Source organism: Corvus moneduloides, chromosome 2 (assembly GCF_009650955.1).
Source record: "Corvus moneduloides isolate bCorMon1 chromosome 2, bCorMon1.pri, whole genome shotgun sequence".
Lineage (NCBI taxonomy): Eukaryota > Metazoa > Chordata > Aves > Passeriformes > Corvidae > Corvus > Corvus moneduloides.
The window spans coordinates 108,646,686-108,668,756 of record NC_045477.1 but is presented as its reverse complement, the minus strand read 5'-3'; the positions used below and the strand labels follow the sequence as shown (position 1 = coordinate 108,668,756).

Sequence of the window (22,071 nt, the reverse complement as noted above, 5' to 3'; positions counted from 1 at the left end):
AGAGTTTCCTTGTGGACATTCACAAGATACTTTTGAACTGAAAAACTAGCTAAGCAAGGAATGAAATCCTCCTCTTCAGAGTACACAGTGCTTCCAGTGCTCACCCAAAGAGTTCTAAAAGTATTAGGGCCAACATACAGTGATTAAGGATTGGCACAAGAGACATCATAAAACAGATAAACAAAAAGTGTCATGTCATCTTGGAGCAGCAGACTTGTGAATGCTGGTAGATAATTGAGACTGCTAGTCAAAAGCACAATGCAAAGAAATGAAGAACTGAAATTTCCTGCATGTTATTTTGCTCTCTCTTCTGTTGCTCTAAAATAAAATGTTATTTCTATACCAAACACCAATATAACCTAAACAATCTGGCAATTTTTTTTAAACATTGTTTTTAAATGTTTTCAAAATTTACCTTTGGGAAAACAGCTTAACGTAGGAAGGCGTTTCATTTATTCCTTGACATAAACGTTTTGATTGCTTGGGAAATAGTGTTTTAATGTGAACTAGACTGTTAGACTTACTCCTCTTCCTACTTGAGAATTGCTTCCCCTTCTTCCAAAAAAAGCATACAGCTCAAGCAGACTGGTTCTAGACACTGCCAAATGCCCAGCTCTGTGCTGCTTCCATTGCTCACTTCTTCCTTTCTACCCCTTTTAGAATCTCTTTCAAAAAAACCCCCAAAACTCATGTAAGAATAAAACTGACGTTTTTTATTTGCCTCTTGGAGCAGTAAAGGTTGTTTCACTCTTTACTAGGGGAAAAGGTTAAAAACAAGGGCAATCAGGAACTGGTTCTCTCATATGCTGACATCTAAAGCCAAGATGTTCCCCTTAACACCTACTGTTCCAAGTCAAATTCTTTAATATCATTTGTGTATTTCAGCTTACAAGGTGCTTATTTCCATAATTTTAATACTTGGTTTTTTAAATCTGAGAATTGCAAAGGATTTGCATGCTGAAAAAGTCTGTACTAAATAGACTTAATGTGTTAAATGGCTTTGCAATGTGCATGACCCTCTGCACTCTTACTGCTTGGTCTCACATTGCTTTCCTGAAACCCTGCTAGGTTTGGATGAGTGTGTTGAGCTTCTGCTTTCTGGACACTGCTTACTTGCAGAAGTCTGGGGATATCTCTTTGTTCCAATGTGATTACTTTTTTGAAATATTTCACAATCTCTTCTGTTTAAATTTAACCATGAGAAGCTGTGTTTAATACTAATAAAGCACATAGGACAACAAGATAAAGGCCCTCATGTCTCTGCTGTTTTATAGGGGTATATACTCTCTTCTTTACAGAGAGCAAAGCCTCTGGAGGCTGTAGACTAACTTCTCTTGTGAAGAAAATACAGCAGGTCTGATTTCAGAGACTGTCCTTGTGCATTCCAGGTTTTGTTAAGGCTTGTTATTACATAGCTTCAAATAAGATCAGATTTATTCTGCTGGAACTTTGGCAGCTTCTCCAATTTTTCAAAGCATTTTACATCTCAAGCCCCTGCAGAAGCAGCCACTTGGGAACCAGTACAGGCTTTTTTTGATATTTGGAGAATACCTCTCTGATACTTTGTCAGGAGTTTTTTATTATTAAAATTCCTTCTTAATCAGGCTTTAAATGTTTTTCTGAGATTAATTCAGACTGTCTGAATGAAGAGAATGGAACACAGAGTTACTCCAGCAGTAACTAGTCTGTGTTTACATAGCAAGGTGGTACATCAGCAGCTACAGCAGCCGCTGACTCCAAAAGATATTAGCAGCCAAAAGTTCTGATTTAAAGAGCCTGGTAGTTGTGCATGTTAAAAAGGAAAGACATGATTCAACCATGAGAAAAGGCATCTGGAACTGTCTCTACAAATAAATTAGGGTGGCATGAGACATTTGGAGGGGGTTTTAGAGTTTGCAAGTTAGAATTGTAGTGCTCCAGACACCACTGAGCATCAGATGATGGTAGAACCTGGAACTCTGGAAACTGAGCGTGCTGTTGGGAGACTTAAAATTAAGTAGCAGAATTGCTAATTATAATAAAAAGCTTTTCATGTGCTTAGCTTATTGTATTTAGTGGTTTGTTTTATTTTTTTAGGTAGTTCACCGAGACCTGAAGCCTAGCAATATTCTTTATGTTGATGAATCTGGTAATCCAGAATCAATTCGAATTTGTGACTTTGGCTTTGCAAAACAACTGCGAGCAGAAAATGGTCTTCTGATGACTCCATGTTACACAGCAAATTTTGTTGCACCAGAGGTAAAATCCAGGATAGTTTATATGCCTTCATTTATTTTACTGGGATGTTTTTGCTAGATAGATTTTTTTTTTTTTTTCATTCTTGTGTAACAAGTAGAATCACTTTGTAAACAGTAAAAATCTGAAATTTTACTATTTTTATAGCATAATGAATGCATTTCTAAGCATTTTTTTCAGAAAGAATATTTGTCTCCCTCAGGTTTTAAAGAGGCAAGGTTATGATGCTGCATGTGACATATGGAGCCTTGGTGTTCTACTTTATACCATGCTCACTGGGTAAGGGTGTTTATAGTTTGCTTTGCTGTAGAATAGCAAACCAATACAAACAAAAACAGTAATAAATGTAGGCCCACCGTTGCAGATGTTTCTATCAAAGCAGTAATTAATTTCAGCTTTGGGGTTGAGAATATGCTTTGCCTCTAGTAGAATCCAAGTTTGCAGGGACCGATGTGAAAAATTCTTTGCTTCTAATGTCTCCTCTATTTTATGTGCTTAATTTCTGCTTAAAGGTGATTTGTTTCATGTGAAAATTAAAAGATTAAGCCATGTATGTTGAAGAAAATGTTACAAATATATTTGCATGCATTAAAGCATGTTTGTGTGCAAAATTCAGCCACTGAATGTTTGAAGTGATCTGGTTAGAATATAATAAATGCAGTAGAAAAGCATTTGTATATGCAACAGAAATTATTTGTATAAAAGATGATGAATAAGAAATTCAACTATAGTACCAGAAGTTCAAAAGATAATCTATTTAGTAGATGCCATAGCAACTATCTTTTTGTGCTGGGTTATTCAGATTGCCACTTTGGTTAAGAGTTAACATCATCAAAGAGATTTTTGTATTTTAAATAAGTGACAAATACATTTGTTTTTAAGTATATCTCTTTTTTGATTGGGGACATTCTAATAGCAGCAAAAGTATGTGTAGTGAAGCAAGGAAAGCCGGTGCACCTTTCTTCCTCTGGTGTTAAACCAACATCTATTCTTTCTCAGACATTCAGATTTACAACAGATTGGATTGGTTTAGTACTTCACTAGAATATGAAAGATTAAGGAATACTTTCTATAATTCAGGAACCACCAGTATTTGAACTGCTGTAGGAAAAATCTGCTTTTCAGACCAGATACAGAGGGAATACATGCAATAAGAACAGATCTGTAGTCAGTGCCGTGTATTTTCACGTGTTCAAAATAAATTCTTTTTACAACTGTTTGACTGTCTGTTGCCTATAATCATGTTGAACTTGCTGAATCTTACAATCAGATTTATAATACTTACTGAGGCCCAGGTTATGGAAGTTACTAACATTTGTTTTGTTAAATAGCTACACTCCTTTTGCAAATGGTCCTGATGACACCCCAGAGGAGATTTTGGCCCGAATAGGAAGTGGAAAGTTCTCTCTCAGCGGTGGTTATTGGAACAGTGTTTCAGACACAGCTAAGGCAAGTATATTTGCTTTGTCCCTTGGGGGATCAGGAATGGATTGCAACACAACATGTTGATTATAATTTATATATCATATATGATTGGGTAAGTTCCACCCATTGTTACATTGAAATACTGATCTAATCCCTTATGTGCCTAGGATTTTGTTTCCTGTTTTTGATCCTTTCATGTTTCAGCAGGCACATAGGAGAAAAAAACAGGTGTGCCTTACACTGTAGTAGTTAACAGCTGTCCTTAGAAATATAGTGTTTTATCAGTATTCATACACACAATTATCCATGGTGAGAAGTGCTTTGATAAAACTTGATGTGTAAGCATGACGTTCAAAAAAATCATACAGATAGTCTAAATCATGATAATGAAAACCAATGACGTATTACACTTTTTTTACTGCATTTGTACAAAATAAACTTTTATACAACATTTTTGAGAAGCCTATTTTTGACAACAAATAGTCTCTGAACCTCAGTGTGCAATATCCTTCATGCCCCTTATATATGGATGCTTAAAATGCTAAAATTTTCCTCGATTAATTTCCTTTTGTGTTACCAAGTGTCTATTAAGTCACATAATTAAAAGATACACTGTTAGCATTGCTGGGTGGCTTTTGTTTTAAACCTTTAGAATCTTCTTTTATGGTTTTGAACTACTAATCTGTTTTAAAGTTGAAGTTCTACTGTTATTTCCATTGACCCTTTGTTGACAGGACCTTGTTTCAAAAATGCTTCATGTTGACCCTCATCAAAGACTGACTGCAGCCCAAGTTCTCAGTCACCCCTGGATAGTTCACTGTGACCAGTTGCCTCAGTACCAGCTGAACAGGCAGGATGCTCCCCATTTAGTGAAGGTAAATAGCTATTTGTTCAGCTTGCTGTTTAGCCAGAATGAATGTAAACTGTTGTAATCGCTAGATTTAGTTTAGCAGGCTGTAGCGTCCTGAGAGCTCAGCGCGGCTGCTTAGGGCAGTGCGACCCGGTCGCATCCCGTAGTCCATTTCGGACGATCCCGGATCTTGCTCCGGCCAGCTATCAGCGTTACAACCAGTGATGGCGAAGCAGGCGAGAAGGGTCTCCCATGAGGGCTTGAGAGGACTTTAATCACATCTTGTCCCCACGATCCCCAGAGGCAGAGAGACCTCATGGTCCGAGCGCGGAAGGAGGGTGTCGAGGCGGGGGGGGGGGTGGGGGGTGTCAGGGGCTCCGGGGCGGTACCTGGGTGGAGTTGGGGTACAGGAACCAATAGGGAGAAACCGAGGGAGTGGCCAAGGCCAGGGGCAGGGGAGAGCAGGAGGGGGAAGGTGGCGTCACAAAGGCAGTGGGTTAACTGATTACCACAGTAAACAAAAGGGGGTTTTGTTTTTAAAGTTAGGGGGTAGCATGTGTCTCCTCTAAATACTGTGTAAAAGTTATGACTGGATGTTGCACTAAGCCATAAAATGAACTTTTAATATGTAATAGGATTTGATGAGAAACCACTTACAGGGAATAAATCTAATACATTTGGAAAAGACTTCAGTTTTCTTGTGTTCGAAATCTGTTGGACTGACTTAACTGGAAGGCTTAACTGCTTTTAGAAACCAACATAAATTATTCTTCTCATAGTGAAAAATGTGAGGTGACTATAGGGGAGCTGTAAAATCATTTGCTAACTTTAGTTCTAGAGGAGGGTACTTGTCAGTAACTGAAGGAAAACAGAGTACTTTGTGATCACAGTAAAAGCAGAAGAGAAGTCAAAAGGGCAGTGTTGATTCCTAGGGTATCATACTTCTGCACTCTGTCTGAAACAAGATCTGGTTTTAACCCTGAAACTTTTTCACTTTGAACAAGCAGAGGAAAATCAAAAATAATTGAATTCTACTTCTCTGTATTCAACCTTGTTTTCAGTCCTGCTTTCAAGAATCTCTTGTTCAACATAAAAGGGATCTGAAGAATATAATTAACACACTCTCTGAGCCAGCTATTAGAAATTTCTAGCATCCAGAAACACAAGTGGAAAGTGGGGGAGTTCTGATGACAACTTTCTAAATCTTTTAAAAATAAATTTCATGTGCTGAATAATGTGGGTGATTTTTAAATATTTTGTTGGAAACTGAAATGGTTATATAAGTGATAAGCAGAGACAGTCTACCAATGGGATTTCTTTTCCCAACTCTATCACACAACATAGCAAGAGAACTTAATTTGGCAACCTAGCTTATACCTTCTGGGTTTGACTCTTTAAGCAATGTAAAACTATTTATTACCCTAAAAAACACTTGTTCCTAACACTGCTAGGACTTGAGTAATGCAGTAGTATGTTTCTGTTTAGTAGATGAAAATAGAATGAAAGCTAAAACCTGTTCAGAGTCTCTGGCACTTAGCACTGCTATAGTGTGTGCATCAGCCACAACATACTTACTGTTCTTTTCTCCTCTGCCCCACAGGGTGCAATGGCAGCAACTTACTCTGCTTTGAATCGTAATCAGTCACCAGTTTTGGAGCCAGTTGGCCGTTCTACTCTTGCTCAGAGGAGAGGTATAAAAAAAATTACCTCAACAGCCCTGTGAAATGACCTCAACCAGACACTTGGTACCATGGCATAAGATGATAGCACAAATCATGGCGACAGGTAGCACATATCTGACAGATACCTGCAAGCATACTCTGTCCCAGCTGGTACCTATAATGCTGCTGCTCCTGCTGCTGCTACTGCTTTCATCTACTCTTGCTTTAAACTGTTGATGGCAAGTTACTGATCTTACTGGAGCTGCAAATGGAGTGACAAGTGGAAACAATGAAAATGATCATGTTCACGACTGAATAAACCAGAAGAGTTATAAATGCCACCTCTGTCAAAAGTACACTGAATAAAGCACTCTGCACCACATAGCATTATTTTTATAAGGAATATTTTTTTTGTCCCCTAAAATGTTCTTTGTTACAGGTCAAGATGGACAGTTTATGTTAAGCACTTAGCTTAAACAATCTGTTTATATTAGCACTATATACTTTGTGCCATCCAACGTTTTGTATGTTTTTGTAAACAGTTCACAAGCAGTACATTTCCGTGCTGTTTTCTTTAATGTATACATGCCTTGTTTTACTTAGATATTATTAATCATTATGACAATTAAGTCTGATTAAACAGTTCACCTGGATTAATCAGTATTGTTGGATAGCTCTAAAAGAAGCCTGACTGTTAAACAGCTATTGAATGTAATACTATGGATAAGTAGTTTTCCTTGCCTATGTCTTTTCTACATTTCTGTGTTTTTGATGCCACATGTTATGAAATGTTATGCTATGAAATTTAAACAGTGAATCTCTCACCATACTATATATACTATAGGTAATAATAACCCAGAGAAAAGATAACTTGTTCCATATCTCACTGTCTTTGTTACCCCTCCCCTCCGTTTTAGTCTCTTCCATCTAATCTCTGGACTCAGGAATTATTGCTAAATACTTTCTGATAGAGGACATTTCTATATGGTTTACTCTTATAATCCATTGTTAATATTTTATCTGTATTCTATGACTTTTGTTTAAGCTGCAAAGGATTTGTTCAGTGAATGAATGTTGGCATTATAGAAGAAAGGCAACATTTGAAGATAAAGCAAAACATATTGGTCGCTAGTAAGCAGAAGCCTGTAAAAAGTAGGTTTTAACTGCATTCATTGCAGTTGCAAAGCTGATGGATCTAATGTTCTGTCAGTTATTTTTGATCATTTTAATTGACCTCAAAAGCAAAATGAGAGGCAAGTCATAAAGAACTGTTGGGTTAGAAAAGGGTCTTTCTAATTTACCATGAAAATAGTGTTGTCCCAGTCCGGTAAGATGAAGCCATTCAGAGGGAACATTCTCATTTTTCCGCAGATGGAAGCAAGTTCATAATGAGGGTGGAAGACTCACTTTAAATACTGATATAAACTTTTAATACTCTTGGCCTCTTGGTGTCTAAAGTAATTAAAGGTCCATCTTGATGGCTGGTGTTGAAAAGATGAAATTCTTCAAATGAGAAGGGGCACTGGAACGTGTTTGAATACAGTGAGTGTTCCATGCCACCAAAATTATAGGCTATGTACAGTCCTTCCATATGTGAAAATGACTGGTGGGAATTCCAGCTTCAATAAAATATGGATCTGGGTGAATGGCTGTTGGTGAACAATACAATTTTAAAACTAAAGGATGCAATTTTGTGTCTTGCATAAGAAGGTATTTTCTTGTTTTAGTGGTATTAAATTTCTTTTATGGTAATTGTTTATTTCCCTGAAATCATCAGTGGTTTGTTGAAAGGAAGAATCATCTTTATGACACCACAGATTTGCTCTGAATGGGAGTGTTTCTTCTGCCAGAATTTCTGAGTTCCTAGGGGAAGCTTCCTTTGCTAGACTTGCAAAGGTTCCCACTTTTATTGCCCTTAAAAATCTGCTAAATATTTAATCCATTATATAATTGTGAAGAAATTGGTTTTATAAATAAGGATTCTTAAATTAGCATAGCTCTCAGAAATTTGAAACACAGCTCTTCCCAAGCAATTTGTATTTTTCCCTTACTTGGTGCTCTAGCATTGAAGTTCCCTTTAGCTGTGCAGATGCATCTACCCTTCCTTCAAGAAACATCTTTAAGTTGAGGCAGAAAAAGGCCATCTTAATTTTTTTTTTTTTTGGACAGTGTCAGCAGTTCCAGAGGAATTTAGTAAAACCTTACCTCTCAAAAAAATGTATTTTTCAGCTCTGTGAGCAATCTTAAGTCAGGCTTCTCAAAATCCAGAAACTGTACATTCTGGTGGGTTTTAAGGTGTTAATTAGAGGATTGTCATATCTAGTCAACAAAATTATTTAAATACTGTTGAAATAAAAGGATGGCAGTACTTGCCAGTGTATCAGTAATAACATTTCACTTCAAGAAGGAGTTCCTACTCTGTTCAGTGTGTGTATATAGGTACCTGGCAAAGAACAGGCCAAAAAGAGGAAGTGTTAGGCTGCCTCACTATTGGCAATATCCACATTAAAATAATATTAAAGTATTTTCAGTAGTTTTATTGTAGCCGTATTTTGTGGTCCTCAAGCTCACTGATCATTAGCCAAATAGTGAAGCAAAGTTAACTCCTACATTTTATGTATCTACATTCTCAAGTGAGCTGTTAATTTAGTCTAGACTTTACAGATATTTCTGTTAAGTCATGTATAAATATCAGCAGAGGATGAACATTTTAAATTGTAGCAAAACTGGGCAGTTTAGCACACCCTAAGATGAATGTGTTGAAGTCTAGATCAACTATATTTTAAAGTTACTTTCTAAACCAAGGTGTAAAGGGCCTGCCTATGCAGGGAGGTGTATTTTACAGACTAGGTGCAATTTATGTACCTTACCTCTTGGTTTGGATCCATGTTCACTTTCACTTTTTTTATGTTTTTATATCTGCAGTTGTTTTAACCTATAGAGAAATCCACGTAATGCTTCTTTGAGTCTCAGCACCTTTCTGTTAGAATGTGAGTATATGACGCACTGTGTACATTCATTGCTGGACTGCTGCTTGGTCTGCACAGCATAGCAAGTGACTCAGAGAGTCATAGAGGATAAAAAAAGGAGAATGCAGATACAGGTGAATTTTCTATATGTTGGCCATGGTTTCTTTTTAATATTTTTAGTGTGAAATTACCATTTACTGTGCTTGAGAGCATGAGGGAACAGAGGGAAGAGTGTAGTTGCAATACCCATTAAATGCCATCTATATCCAGTAAGGGCAAAGTTCTGTGTTCATAATCACTATAACATTGAATGAGACTTAAAAGGAGTTTTTCAAGAAAATATTTAAAACTTTTTTTCTAAAGAGACAAGGCCATAAGAAAATAGATTTACATGTCTGGGATTTTTTTGTGTGTGTATTTTGCTTTTGTAAATGTGGTGTACCAACTAAAGCTGTGCTTTTCTAGTATTGGAAGGAAAGGATTCAAAGTGTGCTGGCCCTTAGTAAGCAGCAATGGTTAATAGATGAATTTTCACTTATGAAAATGATGTAAATGATTAGCTTTATCTTGATACTCTTGATAATCAAAGGGAAGGTGTACTTTTGAGGGATGTAATTATTTTGCAACCTAGTTGGGGGGGGAAGTCTACTTAAACAATTTTTAAAAAATGACAAAATCACAGATAAAATATTTTTCTACGATTCTATACAATCATACTTTATACTAGTTTTCTCAGCATGGCATGTAAGTGAGTCTAGGGTACTGTTCCAGGAAATCAGTGGTATTGTACCTTGTTCTAGACCATTACAATAGCATCTGTTAGATGCTTGGCACTGCTGTCATAGAACTGAAATGCTAGTTTAAAAAAAATAATTAATTGTACTGAATACTTTAAATGATTGTTTTATTCAGAGTCTGATCTAAGAGATGTTCCAATCATGCTATTAATGTGTAATTAAAACTGTTCCAGATGTAACTATGAACAGTTTTGGAAAGTTATCATTGCTTGTTTTCCTGTCTAATGGCAGGTTTTGTAGTCTTCAAAAGAAATTGAAATTTCTACTATGAATAAACTTTAAAACATCTTAAAGGGCTGTTTTGTGTAATCATTTGTTCTGACCAGTTACAAAAGTCATTACTTGTTCATCACTAACTCTGAACTACCTTCACAGCACTTTGCCAACCAAAAAGGGTTTGTAAAAAGCAAGTGTCAGTTACAGTGTCCCGACCTTGCAGCATGTTGAGGAAGGTAAACATGAAGACAAAGGAAAAACACATTCAGCCGGTGCTTATAGAGCTGATATAAGATACAACAAGACCGCAGTGCAAGGATATTGTATTTTAATACCCTATGTGGATTCTAGTTGACTCTACCACTGAATGGAAGGCTGCTAAATAACACTTGCAATGCCTGCATTGCTCTGGACACTGAAAATATGGGCATGTTGGATAATTAATGCACTTTGTAAACATTTGAAACAATATTATATTCAGAAGCACTCCATAAACAACAGGTCCATGTTTTAGCAGCTCATACAACTTGGAAGCTTACAGCTGTGATTCTTTTTAACCTTGCAACCTGGAAAAAATGGAAGATTTTCAAAGGTTGCATAGTCTACAAAAAATTGCATTAATTGTGATGGAGGATGTGTGAGGAATGTAAGCAGAGGTCTTGCTAAGTGTACCAAAAGAAAGGCATCAGAGGACACGGAGACGTTTGGTAATGGGCATGGGGCAAGGGTCGTGTGATTTCCTCAGTGAAATTCACACCTGGGATCAGAGGTGTGCATTGCTGTGGCCCTCTGTTCACACAAGGCTTTATCCTGTCCGTCTAAAAACATTTTAAAATTTATTTACAAGTAAACTGGATAATTTGTAAGCCTCCAGAAACTCTGCAAAGGCAGAAAGGGGGACCGATATACCACAGCTCCTGCTTCATACCCTCTAACTTACAGAATCGTAGAATAGTTTGGGTTGGAATTGAGCTTGAAAATCATCTAGTTCCGATCCCCCTGCCGTGGGCAGCGACACCTCCCACTCGACCAGATTGCTCGGAGCCTCATCCAGCCTTGCCTCGAACATCTCTGGGGCTGGGGCTTCCACGACCTCTCTGGGCAACCTACGCCAGTGCCTCACTTTCCAGTAAAGAATTTCTTCGTAAGGTCTTACTTAAACCTACTTCCAATCAGAACCTATTCCCCCTTGTCTTGTCACTCAGTGCTCCTGTAAACAGTCTTGCCCCATCTTTCCTGTAAGTTCCCTGTAGGTGCTGGAAGGAGTTACCACTCACACCGCTCCCCCGGAGCGCTGTGCGGTGTCCCGGGGCTGGCTGGGTGCGCGCTGCCCGCTCGTCCTCCTCCTCCTTTTCCCTGAACTCCACACAAAGCCCCTCGCAGTGCCCGGGCGGGGCCGTTCCCGAGGCCGGGGCTGGCTGGGTGCGCGCTGCCCGCTCGTCCTCCTCCTCCTTTTCCCTGAACTCCACACAAAGCCCCTCGCAGTGCCCGGGCGGGGCCGTTCCCGAGGCCGGGGCTGGCTGGGTGCGCGCTGCCCGCTCGTCCTCCTCCTCCTTTTCCCTGAACTCCACACAAAGCCCCTCGCAGTGCCCGGGCGGGGCCGTTCCCGAGGCCGGGGCTGGGCCGCCGGGCCCGGGCAGGCGGCTGGGCGGTGCCGGAGTCCGCCGGGCCGCGGGGGGGCGCTGTGGCCGGCTCGGCGTAGCGGCCGGAGCGCAGCGCACGAGCCCGCGCAGCCCCGGCCCCGCCGCTGGTCCCGCCCGGAGCCGCCGCCGAGCCCGAACCGCCGCCCCCGCCCGGAGCCCCCGCCCGGAGCCCCTCCCGCAGCCTCTCCGCGGCGGAGCGTTCGGCGCCATGCCGAAGAATAAAGGTGAGGCGCCTTTCCCTTCGCTGGGCCCGCGGCGGCGAGGCCGGGCCCGGGCACGGTCGCGCAGGGCAGGCCCGGGGGCCCCTCACGTGGGTGCCGCCGGAGCCCGGAGCCCACGGGCGGAGGGGCCCTCCCGCCACCCCGGCGGGTCCCCGGGCCGGTTCCCCCTGCCGGGCGCGGGTCGGAGGCCGCTGGGGCCCGGTCGGGAACGGGAAGCCCTGCCCGGGGCTCGCTTGTCAGGAGCGGCCCTGCCGAGGAGGCGGCCGGGCCCCTCCGTGCCCTCGCTGGGCAGTGCTGCTGCTGCTGCTTCCCTTCTTTCTCACCCGGGAAAAGAGACGCAAAAACCGTGAGGGTAAGGGAGCAGCAGATTTTAACAGCGGGGCAGGTATGAGCTGCTCTTATGCTCTTCGTAAAGAGCATCTTATCCTGTTGCCACGTGTGTGCATTTTAAAAAGGGCAGCTTCATTTGGAGCGTAAGCTTCCCCTTGAGTATTTCAGGGATTTCGGCACCACAGTAACTGAAGTTATTCATCTGCTCTTGATGATTATGTGCATCAGGCTATCCCACCATTATTTATGAGATATTTGGTAACAGGGATCACAGAAACTGAAAATGGCCATCTTGTGAAAATCCTTTTTGAAGGCTGCTGTCACTCCAGAGCAACCAGGACATCTTAAACAGTGGAGACTCAAATGTTTAATACTTTGATACTACTCGGCTAAAAATTTAGACTTAAAAGTAAGCCAAAAATCTAGATTTGGGTGGGATACTTAAAATAGCCGTAATAGAGTACAAGCATAAAAATCTCCATAAGTCTGATTTTTTCACTCACTGTGTCTAGAGACAGTAACACGTGCTTTTTACTATTCTCACTTTGAATTTAGGCAAAGGAGGTAAAAACAGGCGACGAGGTAAGAATGAGAATGAATCAGAGAAAAGAGAACTGGTGTTCAAAGAAGATGGGCAAGGTGAGTTTTTAACTGTAGTCTGGCAATGTCATTGTTTTCAGTCGCATACTGTAAGTGACAATAGAGAGAGGTATTCTTATTGGGGTTGTATTTGAATGCCAAATGACATACTGAGTGTAAGAGAAAGACAGTAGGAAAAGGGAAATTTTCAATAGCTTCACCACTTAAGAATGAAGTTTTTCTCTCCTTGATGTTACTGCAATGTTCTGTGTAAACCAACACTTAAACATTCCCTAGAAACCCCTTGATAGCTTCGTGTGAGGGTCTGTGAGCAGCTGGCTTAGCGGCTGTGGTTCAGTCTTGCCAGTAATTCTCCCTGGGATGCACAGTCTGTGCATCTGTTTTACACTGTTCTGTTTTACACTGACTCTAACTTTCTTGGATCCTTCACTGAACTCCCCAAAGTCACTGACATGGCAGAGCAGCTCATCTCACTGTTCTGTCCTGTGATAGTTTGGTTCAGTTGGCTCCTGGGCTGGAAGTCTTTAACAGTTATAAAACAGGAGCAGTAGGTGGGATGTTGTCAGGTGAAGTAAGGCACAAGAGAGTTCAGCCAGGGGATGATGACTGGGATTCCCATCTGCCCTGCCCTTGGTGACACTGAGCCCACCTCCCTTTCAGCTCGCCCTGTCTTGTGTGTCACACTCTGGTGGTTGCTCACATAATGCGAGTGCTTTCCTAGTAACCAATTAATCAGTTGGTTTGTTAGAAATATGGGAGAGGTACTGATTTAAATTCCTGTAGAAGTGCCACTGAACTAATTTCTGGTATTCTGTGTTGGTTGTAAGCAGAAAAGGGGGTTTATTTTTATGCACACCTGAAACTTCAGATCCTTCAGATCCTTTACATGTCCCAAGCAAAATCTACTTAATGAAACATTATTCTCAGTTATGAACAGTCTCATGTTCATTGGAGTATCTAACTTACGTGAAGTTCTCCAGTATGTGATTTCTGCAGCTTGGTGAGGGAGAAGATGAAGAGTGAATATATTGAGGGCAGGTGTTGGAGAGGGGCTTCATAGACTTCAGCTGAAGTCTGCTAGTTGCCTTTCAGACAGTGTCTGTAACACCAGGTTATGTGCTTTCAAGGACAGTGGGGTGATTTCCACAGAACCTCTGCAGGAGGGATTCAGAGTCTCGGTGGGTGGCTAAACAGGGCATGCAGCTTTCTCCTCCCTCAGTGACATTGAGATGCTCTCCTTTAGGACAAGTGCTGTGATGCTGTCATAAACTTTCAGACTCTGAGTGTGACTTAATAGCTCTGAGATTTTCTGTAGCAAGCATTTCAGAGGGAACAAAAGGGTGGATGCAGCCAAGAGGGAGCAGTATTTGAAAATGTTAACGTCAACAGTGATACAAAACTGTGATACATTGAGCAGCCTGTGTGGGTGCTCGAAGCTCCTCTCAGCAGTTCACTTTTGATAAAATGTTACAGCAAATTTGGGTTACAGTGGAAAAGTTAATTGGTTGTGTCTTGAAGCTGGATTTGTTCAAAAGTTTTACTCTGTGGCACTTTGGGACATGGCTTAGTGGTGGACTTAACCATGCTGGGTTAACGGTTGGACTTGTTGATCCTAAAGATCTTTTCCAACCTAAATGATTCTGTGTTTTTGTATGTTACCATCTCTTTCAGAATATGCCCAGGTGATCAAGATGTTAGGCAATGGAAGACTGGAGGCATTATGTTTTGATGGTGTGAAGAGGTTATGTCATATTAGAGGGAAGCTAAGAAAAAAGGTAATTCTGAAGCATTGCAATAGGAAACAGTGACATTATGCATGATATGTAATTGTAAAAATTTACATATGTAGCTTGTTACAAAAATGAATATTTCTACTGCACTTAGTATCTTAAGTTCTTTTTTTCATCGTAAACTAGTCTGTCCTTCTGTTTCCATTGCTGGTACAAGAATAGGCAGTCTTTGGCTTTTGGGTGAAGCTCACAGTTGGAGGGCTGCCTTTCAATGTGTATATTTCAGGGGGAGGTTTTTTGGCTGCTTACAGAATACTAGCTTTTCAAATTCTAGAAAATTATACGTATATAAAATAATAAAAATCTTCCTAATTGCAGATGGGGAACTTGGTGACTATTTAGAAAATACACCTCCAATGCCATCCTTTTGTTGTCCACTTCATCAGTTCCCAAAATATTTCTGTTGAAAGCTAATCTGCAAAAATTTGTACCTTCAGGGATGTCAGGTGTATGTGTCTGCATTCTTAACTTTGCTATCTTCAGATGGTATCCCCTCTGGGCCTTGTCAGGTGTTACATCTTCCTGTCCTCTGCTGGTGTATGGTAAGGAGGAGGTCCCTCAGACAGTCTGTTGCCAATGAAAACAGACATTCACTGTCTTCGTTCTGGATTGTTCCATTTTTTGGAGAACAGTGAATGCACGTGTTGTGGGATCAGTGTAACCAGTGCTATAGCTGCCTGCAAGAAACTGTTGAAGGTAGTGGAGAATGTGCTTAAATAAACACTAAGTGCTGCAGAATTAATTTCTTGCTACAAAAAGCACCACTTATCTATTACTCATGTCTAAAAGAAAGGAAATTCCAGCTGAAATGAGTTCAGTCTCCAAAAAAACCAAGCAGATGTGGGATAGAACCACTCTGTGCATTTAAAAGCATATTCTGTTTTGCAGATTTCTGGTTAACAGTTTCTAGAAACAACTCTGTTCATTTTCTTGTGCTCTTCACTGTTCTTGTCCATCATCCCCTTCATCAGGTTTTTCTTTAATTTTTGCTCTTGAGGAGCTCAGTTCACAGAGTTCACGAGTGGTGCCTTGATGCATTATTTCTGTTTTCTCAGAAGTTAAGGCTTAATAACTGCCCTGTTGGCTAGAAGCTCTTCAAAGAAGTTTGATTTATCCTGTAATAGCTCCATAACATGTAAAAATAATGTAACTCTTGAGTATTTATGACCTTGGATTTGCTGTTAAAATATCAAATTGGATATTTCCAGCTTACTGGTTAGAAAATGAAGGTGGTGGCTGTAGTGAAATGTTTCATGTCTTTCCATAAATCTAAATTAAATGTGCTGTTTGGTTCTTGGTGTTATACAACAGAAATTGAATTTCTGTAACATATGTTTTCTCCTTCAGGTCTGGATAAATACATCTGATATTATATTGATTGGCTTAAGAGACTACCAGGTAAAAATTCAGTGTAATATGCCATTATAAAGAGATCTTACAAGTAGCTTTATTTACTGTTAAATTGCAGCAGGTATTGTGAGGACATTCCTGTCTAACTTTTCATTTGTATTTAGTTATGCTAAATCATGATTTTTAGTTTCCTTGTATTACAGGAAGATTGTAATGAGTAGACAAATTCTGGTTCAACTTGTTCTTCTAAATTGCATCCTGAGACTTTGTGAGTGAAGGTGCTTATTGTCATCAAGCTTGACCTTTTTTTCCAGATGTAGCTGTTTGGTGCTTGGATCCTGTGGTATAAAGAGAGATTGAGTCAAGTACCAAACATTTTATTGTGATAATTAGAATTTTTGGTAATAGAATTTTGGATCCTTGATGTTTCGGCTTGTACCTTAATCAGTAATTAGTTTGTACTTAAATTTCTAAAAATGGAGTAGCATAACTTTGTGTAATATAAACGGTAATGGGAAACAGTTGTCACGTTTTCATTAGGTGAATGCCTTTCATGAATGTTAGTGTTGTGTCATCAGTTGTTGAAGACAGATACTGCTTCTGAAATGTGCATTAGGGTTGTAAAACATTTAAGATATTGTCATTTGCTGTATATATTAAAGTACTTAAAACTAGGAATTTTTTGGTTTTGACACTTCCTGACTGACCACCAAACACCTCACTATGTGTATGGTCTGAAGAAAGGTTAATTTCAAAGGCATGAAACTGAACTTGTCAAGTTGTTGAGTTCTCTGCATTTCTCATTTGTCTCAAATTGTCTTTGTCTTGTTTCCCAGGGAAGTTGTGGATGCCCCATCCCTCACAGTGTTCGACACCAGGTTGGATGGGGCATTGAGCACCCCGGTCTAGTGGAAGGTGTCCCTGCCCATGGCAGGGGGGTTGGAAGTTGATGATCTTTAAGGTCCCTTCCAATCCAAACCATTCTATGAATCTGTCAATTACTTGTAATTGGAGATAATTAAATTATCACCCAGAAAAAATGAAAATATTCCAATGTGTTTACTTCACATTTAAAGGAACTGGAGGGGATGGAAGAACAAGAAGTTCTTCTATAAATACTGTAGGTGTTAATCCTCTGTAAATAATACAGTTGTAAATAGTACAGTCTGCAGAGGTTAATAGTTTTATTTTTCTATTAGTCAGACTAAAGGCATTAGTCAGAGATGACTAACACATTCTAATAAATTATTTAGGATAACAAGGCTGATGTTATTCTAAAATACAATGCAGATGAAGCCAGAAGCCTGAAAGCATATGGGGAGCTTCCAGAACATGGTAAGAATCTTTTCACTTCAAATTGGAAGTTCATACTGGACAAGAATACTCAGTCTGTCTTGGCACAGTGTGAGTGCACTCCTTAACTTCTCTAAATTCCTTCATAGCTAAAATCAATGAAACAGACACATTTGGTCCTGGAGATGACGATGAAATCCAGTTTGATGATATTGGAGATGACGATGAAGATATTGATGATGTAAGTAGTAAATGTGTATTTTTATCATATGCTTGAAGCTGTCCTCTTTGGCACTGAGCTGTTGTTAGTTCTGCAGCAAGGAACACGTGGGTGTTCAGGATAGCTTTCTCCTCAGGGACTGCCTCAGGAAGTGGTGTGGTGCATGCATGCGCCAGCTTTCTGTCCTCTCTCCTGTCGTACAGTCATTCCCGAGCTGACCTCTAAGCACATGGTACACTTGGTGTCATGCTGCTGAAACACACATGGAGAGCAGTCTGAAGGTGCTCAAAAAAAAAGAAAATCAGTCACTTGACACCCCCCCCCCAATTCCTCTGTAGGGTTAACAGCCTCACTGTCTAATCAGAACTGCAGAAATAATTGAGGAATTTGTTTTTTAAAAAACAAAGGCTTTAAGTCTCTGTTTACATGGAAACTACAAGAAGCTGCATCTTAGTAGTTTTTTAAAGTTTACCATAATCTTGAGTGTCACAGTCACTTGTGTGGCTTACCACTAAACTGTAGTAATTGGTTGTGCACACTCTGAAATTGTAGTAGTAGAATTGTTACAACTCAGATTTTATAATAAATTGCAGAAGTAGAATCTGCTGTGCAATGTTTTCTAAGTTGATGCACTTTAATTTACAGCTGAGAGATGTGCAGGGTCAGCTGGCTGAGAGGATAAGTAGTAACTCACTGAGCCAGTGAGTTAACTTAATTGGATAGACTGTTCTAAGTATACTATTATGTTTTAATTCTTCATCTCTTTAGTCCTCTCTCTCTGAGTTGATTATATGACTAATTCTTTTTAAATGCTTACATTATTCTGGGTTTTTTGAGGTTCTCAATATATGATTCATTAGATCAAGTATTTTAAAAATATCAAAATGTTGAGGAATTTTTCTTCAGACTTTTGAAAATTGCACTTGGGCCTGTCAGTGGTTGAGCTTACTGAAGATTTAGCTCATTGAAGCTAGAAAAACTAGTACTGCATGCTTTTAATAATGAGGCTATTGTAAGACATCAAAGAGATAAGTAGCTGTAGGACAAATTTGCAAACTAATGGATCTGTGTGTGGGGTTAAGTGAGCATCTGTGATTGTTTTTAAGCTTTTGTCAGCTCTTCAATGAAATATTAATATTATGCTTTAAAAAAGTAAAAGACATAAAGAAAAAATGTGAGTAACCTTTCTGAGGATCACCATCATATATCTGGAATGAAGTGCAGCTTCCAAGGTCATTGTTAACAGGAAGAACTTGGTGGAGCCTTTCCTTTTTTCCTTTATATCAGAAGAATGATTAGAAAGTCACTACTTAGGGAAGTGACTCTCAAACTTGGTTTTATTTTCATTTTTGAGAATCATGGGTGAATTTATTCCTGTTCTGTTGATGTATAATTGTATTGCAGATGCCGCGGTTCTGCAGAATTGCTCACCTGCATGACCATAGTATTGTCACAGGGCTGGTGGGGACAAAAGCAGGGAGTAATTGTTCACATGTTAAGAAAACAGGATATGATCTGAGGCAAAACCTGGACTGTGCTAAGTTCAGGAAGTCTCCTGTTGAACTGTAAAAGTAACTTAAAAAAATAATAAAATGATAAAAAATACACTTGGATGAATTACATGGTGTGGTGTTTTTGCTTTTCAGATCTAATTTGGAACAGAGGTTTACATTCCGACTTTTTTCCTCCAAGGATTGTTCTACATTGATACTTCGATTATTTTTTGGGTGAAGTCCCTTACTTTTAAGAAGACTGAAAATTCTCGGTAAAGAGTGTAGTTTGTTACATCAAAAGGATTTATTTTCAATGTTTGTTTTAAAGTATTTATATTTCTTTAGAAATGGATAATGCTGGATTATCACAAAGGTTCAATGACATGCCACAAATATTTTGTCTCTACACCAATTAGAGCTTTTACCTCTGAATGTGAGATACAGTGACATGGGCTGTAAAAGACTGCATTTTTCCCTATTCTGCTGTCATCACTACAATTCCAGTTAAACTTGTATTTTGAAATAAAAATCGTTTACCCTGTAATTATCATGGATTTTGATTAAAGGAAAATAACCCAGTTCAGAGTAGTATCGAATCATACTATGCAGTGTCTGTCCTTATACCCCTTGCCTTGATGTTAACTTTAAAAAAGATTTTGATAATGTAAGAGGAAGGCAGAAATCTGCATTTAAACTCACAATGCATGATGAATCTGCTTTTCGCATCTAGTAGCATGCTGCTATTTTTATACTGATTTTGATAACTAAAAACACTCATTATTTCAAAGATATAAATTTCCCATAGTGGAGGGAGGGGTGGGAGAGGAGTAAAGATGAAAAGTGAGCAGCATCTCAAATTGGCGATTTTTTTTGGAAACTGCGGTTGGTGCAGTGGCCGAGCTGCAGCTGCAGACGATGAACACTGGGTGGCACCCGACTGAACAGGGATACACGAATGCAAAACATTCCCAGTTGGGTTTGTACTGAAAAATGCATAGAATAGGTTTTCCCCAAAGTAAATGCTTAACATTCTTGATATGTTAAACATGTAGAATATTTTTACATTATATAAAAGGTTATGTTAAGACTAGAGTTTTATTTTAATCTGAAGTTCCATACATTGTAAGGTGCAACATAAAAGCTGATGTGAACTTTGAGTAACAATATAAATAAGAAAATAAATTTGTGTCAAAAGTAGAAAGAATCTTTTCACTCAGAATAAATCAATGAAACAAACTACTGGAAAGATTCTTCTCCACCTTCAGACAGGAGGAGTCAGTTGAGAAAGTGAATAAAGACTAACGTCATCATGCAAATATTATTTTGTGGTAGCCTTAGTGTCTTTGTCTTAATAATGTATTTAACAACTCTGAAAGCAGGTTAATGGAAAAATTCCTTTTGTGCCATAAAGATCTCATTCTTGACACTTGTATTCCTTATACAGTCTTTTTGGTATGATGTAAAGTGACTACCCCAATAGATAAAAACAAAATGGCTTTAAATATGGAGTGGCTTCTTTGCTTTGTTTTTTAAGGAAAATTTAAACATCCAGAGCTTTTGTAAAAATTTATTTTATTTTACTTTTTACTTTCATTTCAGTGTCTCTTTTCCTTACATGGATCAGGTACCCTGCTCTAGGAATAACGTTGTCTTAGTATTAAGTAATTTTGCCAAATATTTCATGGATTTTAACTATTTGTTGTAAAAACTTGCTAAATATTGAGGGAAAGATACTACCAGTACAGCATTCATACTCAACTGATCTTAAATATATCAATTTACTGTCTTTGTATGCCTGTGAGGTTCAATTGTGAAGGAACATAAATGGTGTAATGTTTCAGAATAAGGCTTATAAACCACTCCCAAGCTCATTGGTTTCCTCGTTGTATTCAGAAGGCTATAAGCAGCTCTGAAAATGGTTAAAAGCTCTTGAAGTTCTTGAGATCTAAGTGCAGAAGGTGTCTTGTCCTTTCAGTTGTATTAGCAGGAAGGTTAGTGGTTAAATTGCAGGGAATGTATACTGAAGATTCAGATAGTATGGGAACTGTGCTTGCCAAAACTGATCTTCGTATGTGAAATGTAAATGCATGGTCAGTGGTAAGGGGAAACACAGGTACACACTGCTGCTGTAGGGAGTCTACAGTTCTCTAGTACAACACAGACTTCAGCTGTGGGTCAAAGATGAAACTGTTCCTGTCAGAATCGGTTGTGGTTTGCCCTGAGGTTCCTTCCAGTCTTTATTGCTCCCAGTCTTTATGGCTCAACCTAAACTGCAGATTTTAAGGAAATTTCTTATTTAACTATTAATTTCTTATTAGTGCACCAGCTTAACACTGTTAGGTTTCTACTCATAAGCTGGGCTGTATTGCCTTCTTGAGTGCCCTTGGTCACCTTGTTTCTCTATCCTCCGCTAAAGCTCCCTTCACAGTCCAATCTAGGTAGCTTTATATCATCCCTCTTGCCTCTTTTTTCTTTGGGGCTGGAAAAACAGCTTGCACAAGAAGCTGTCTTTCCCACATCTCCATGCAGAGAACAGTGGTAGAACAGCAGCTGCCAGCTAGAGGATTGCAAGGTTGCTGACTCTAAAGCTATGAAAGGTACACCATCTGTAAAAGTATTTCCTAGATAAATTTTTAATAATTCTTGTTTAACTGTGGGAACTGCTGCTGGCTTCTTACCTAGAGTGCAAAATTGAAAGCAGGGATTCAAAAATTTACCTCCCACAACTAAAATATAAACTTTGTGTTCTCTGTTTCCCACTGCGAGGTTTTCTCTGTGATTAACATTTTGAAAAATTATTTTTGTCCATTTTTTCAAATTTTGTCTGTTCACCTTACAATAGGTCAGACAGCTTACAATAGGGGCAGCTGTGCATTTGCTTGGACAGCCCTAATGCTTTTCCACCCTAATCCTTAGCAGATACAGTCCAGACACAGCAACTGGAAAAAAGCGTATGAGAAACAACCTCTTGTTCCCTT

At 39.3% G+C, this 22,071-nt stretch overlaps 2 protein-coding genes across 3 annotated transcripts in view; both read left to right on the top strand.

Annotated features, from left to right (window-relative positions):
• RPS6KA3 (ribosomal protein S6 kinase A3) overlaps positions 1-10,230 on the top strand; it is a 39,418-nt gene extending 29,188 nt beyond the window's left edge. For both annotated transcript variants that reach the window (XM_032100789.1, XM_032100788.1), the window contains exons 15-19: positions 2,077-2,238; positions 2,438-2,514; positions 3,567-3,684; positions 4,395-4,535; positions 6,111-10,230. In XM_032100789.1, the coding sequence (XP_031956680.1) occupies positions 2,077-2,238; positions 2,438-2,514; positions 3,567-3,684; positions 4,395-4,535; positions 6,111-6,233 (621 nt within the window). In that variant the 3' untranslated portion in view covers positions 6,234-10,230. The remainder of the gene's footprint in view (positions 1-2,076; positions 2,239-2,437; positions 2,515-3,566; positions 3,685-4,394; positions 4,536-6,110) is intronic.
• A 1,680-nt stretch (positions 10,231-11,910) lies between these two features.
• On the top strand, positions 11,911-20,601 carry EIF1AX (eukaryotic translation initiation factor 1A X-linked). The gene is made up of 7 exons (XM_032100787.1): positions 11,911-12,020; positions 12,903-12,986; positions 14,619-14,722; positions 16,085-16,135; positions 17,341-17,422; positions 17,530-17,621; positions 19,247-20,601. Exons 1-7 carry the CDS (start codon positions 12,005-12,007, stop codon positions 19,250-19,252), a joined length of 435 nt encoding a protein of 144 aa, XP_031956678.1. The 5' UTR covers positions 11,911-12,004; the 3' UTR covers positions 19,253-20,601.
• Positions 20,602-22,071: the final 1,470 nt, after the last annotated feature.

Coding starts and splice junctions, on each gene's coding strand:
- EIF1AX (XM_032100787.1), top strand. Junction 12,987..14,618: donor GTTCAAAGAAGATGGGCAAG/GTGAGTTTTTAA, acceptor CATCTCTTTCAG/AATATGCCCAGGTGATCAAG. Junction 16,136..17,340: donor TTGGCTTAAGAGACTACCAG/GTAAAAATTCAG, acceptor TAAATTATTTAG/GATAACAAGGCTGATGTTAT.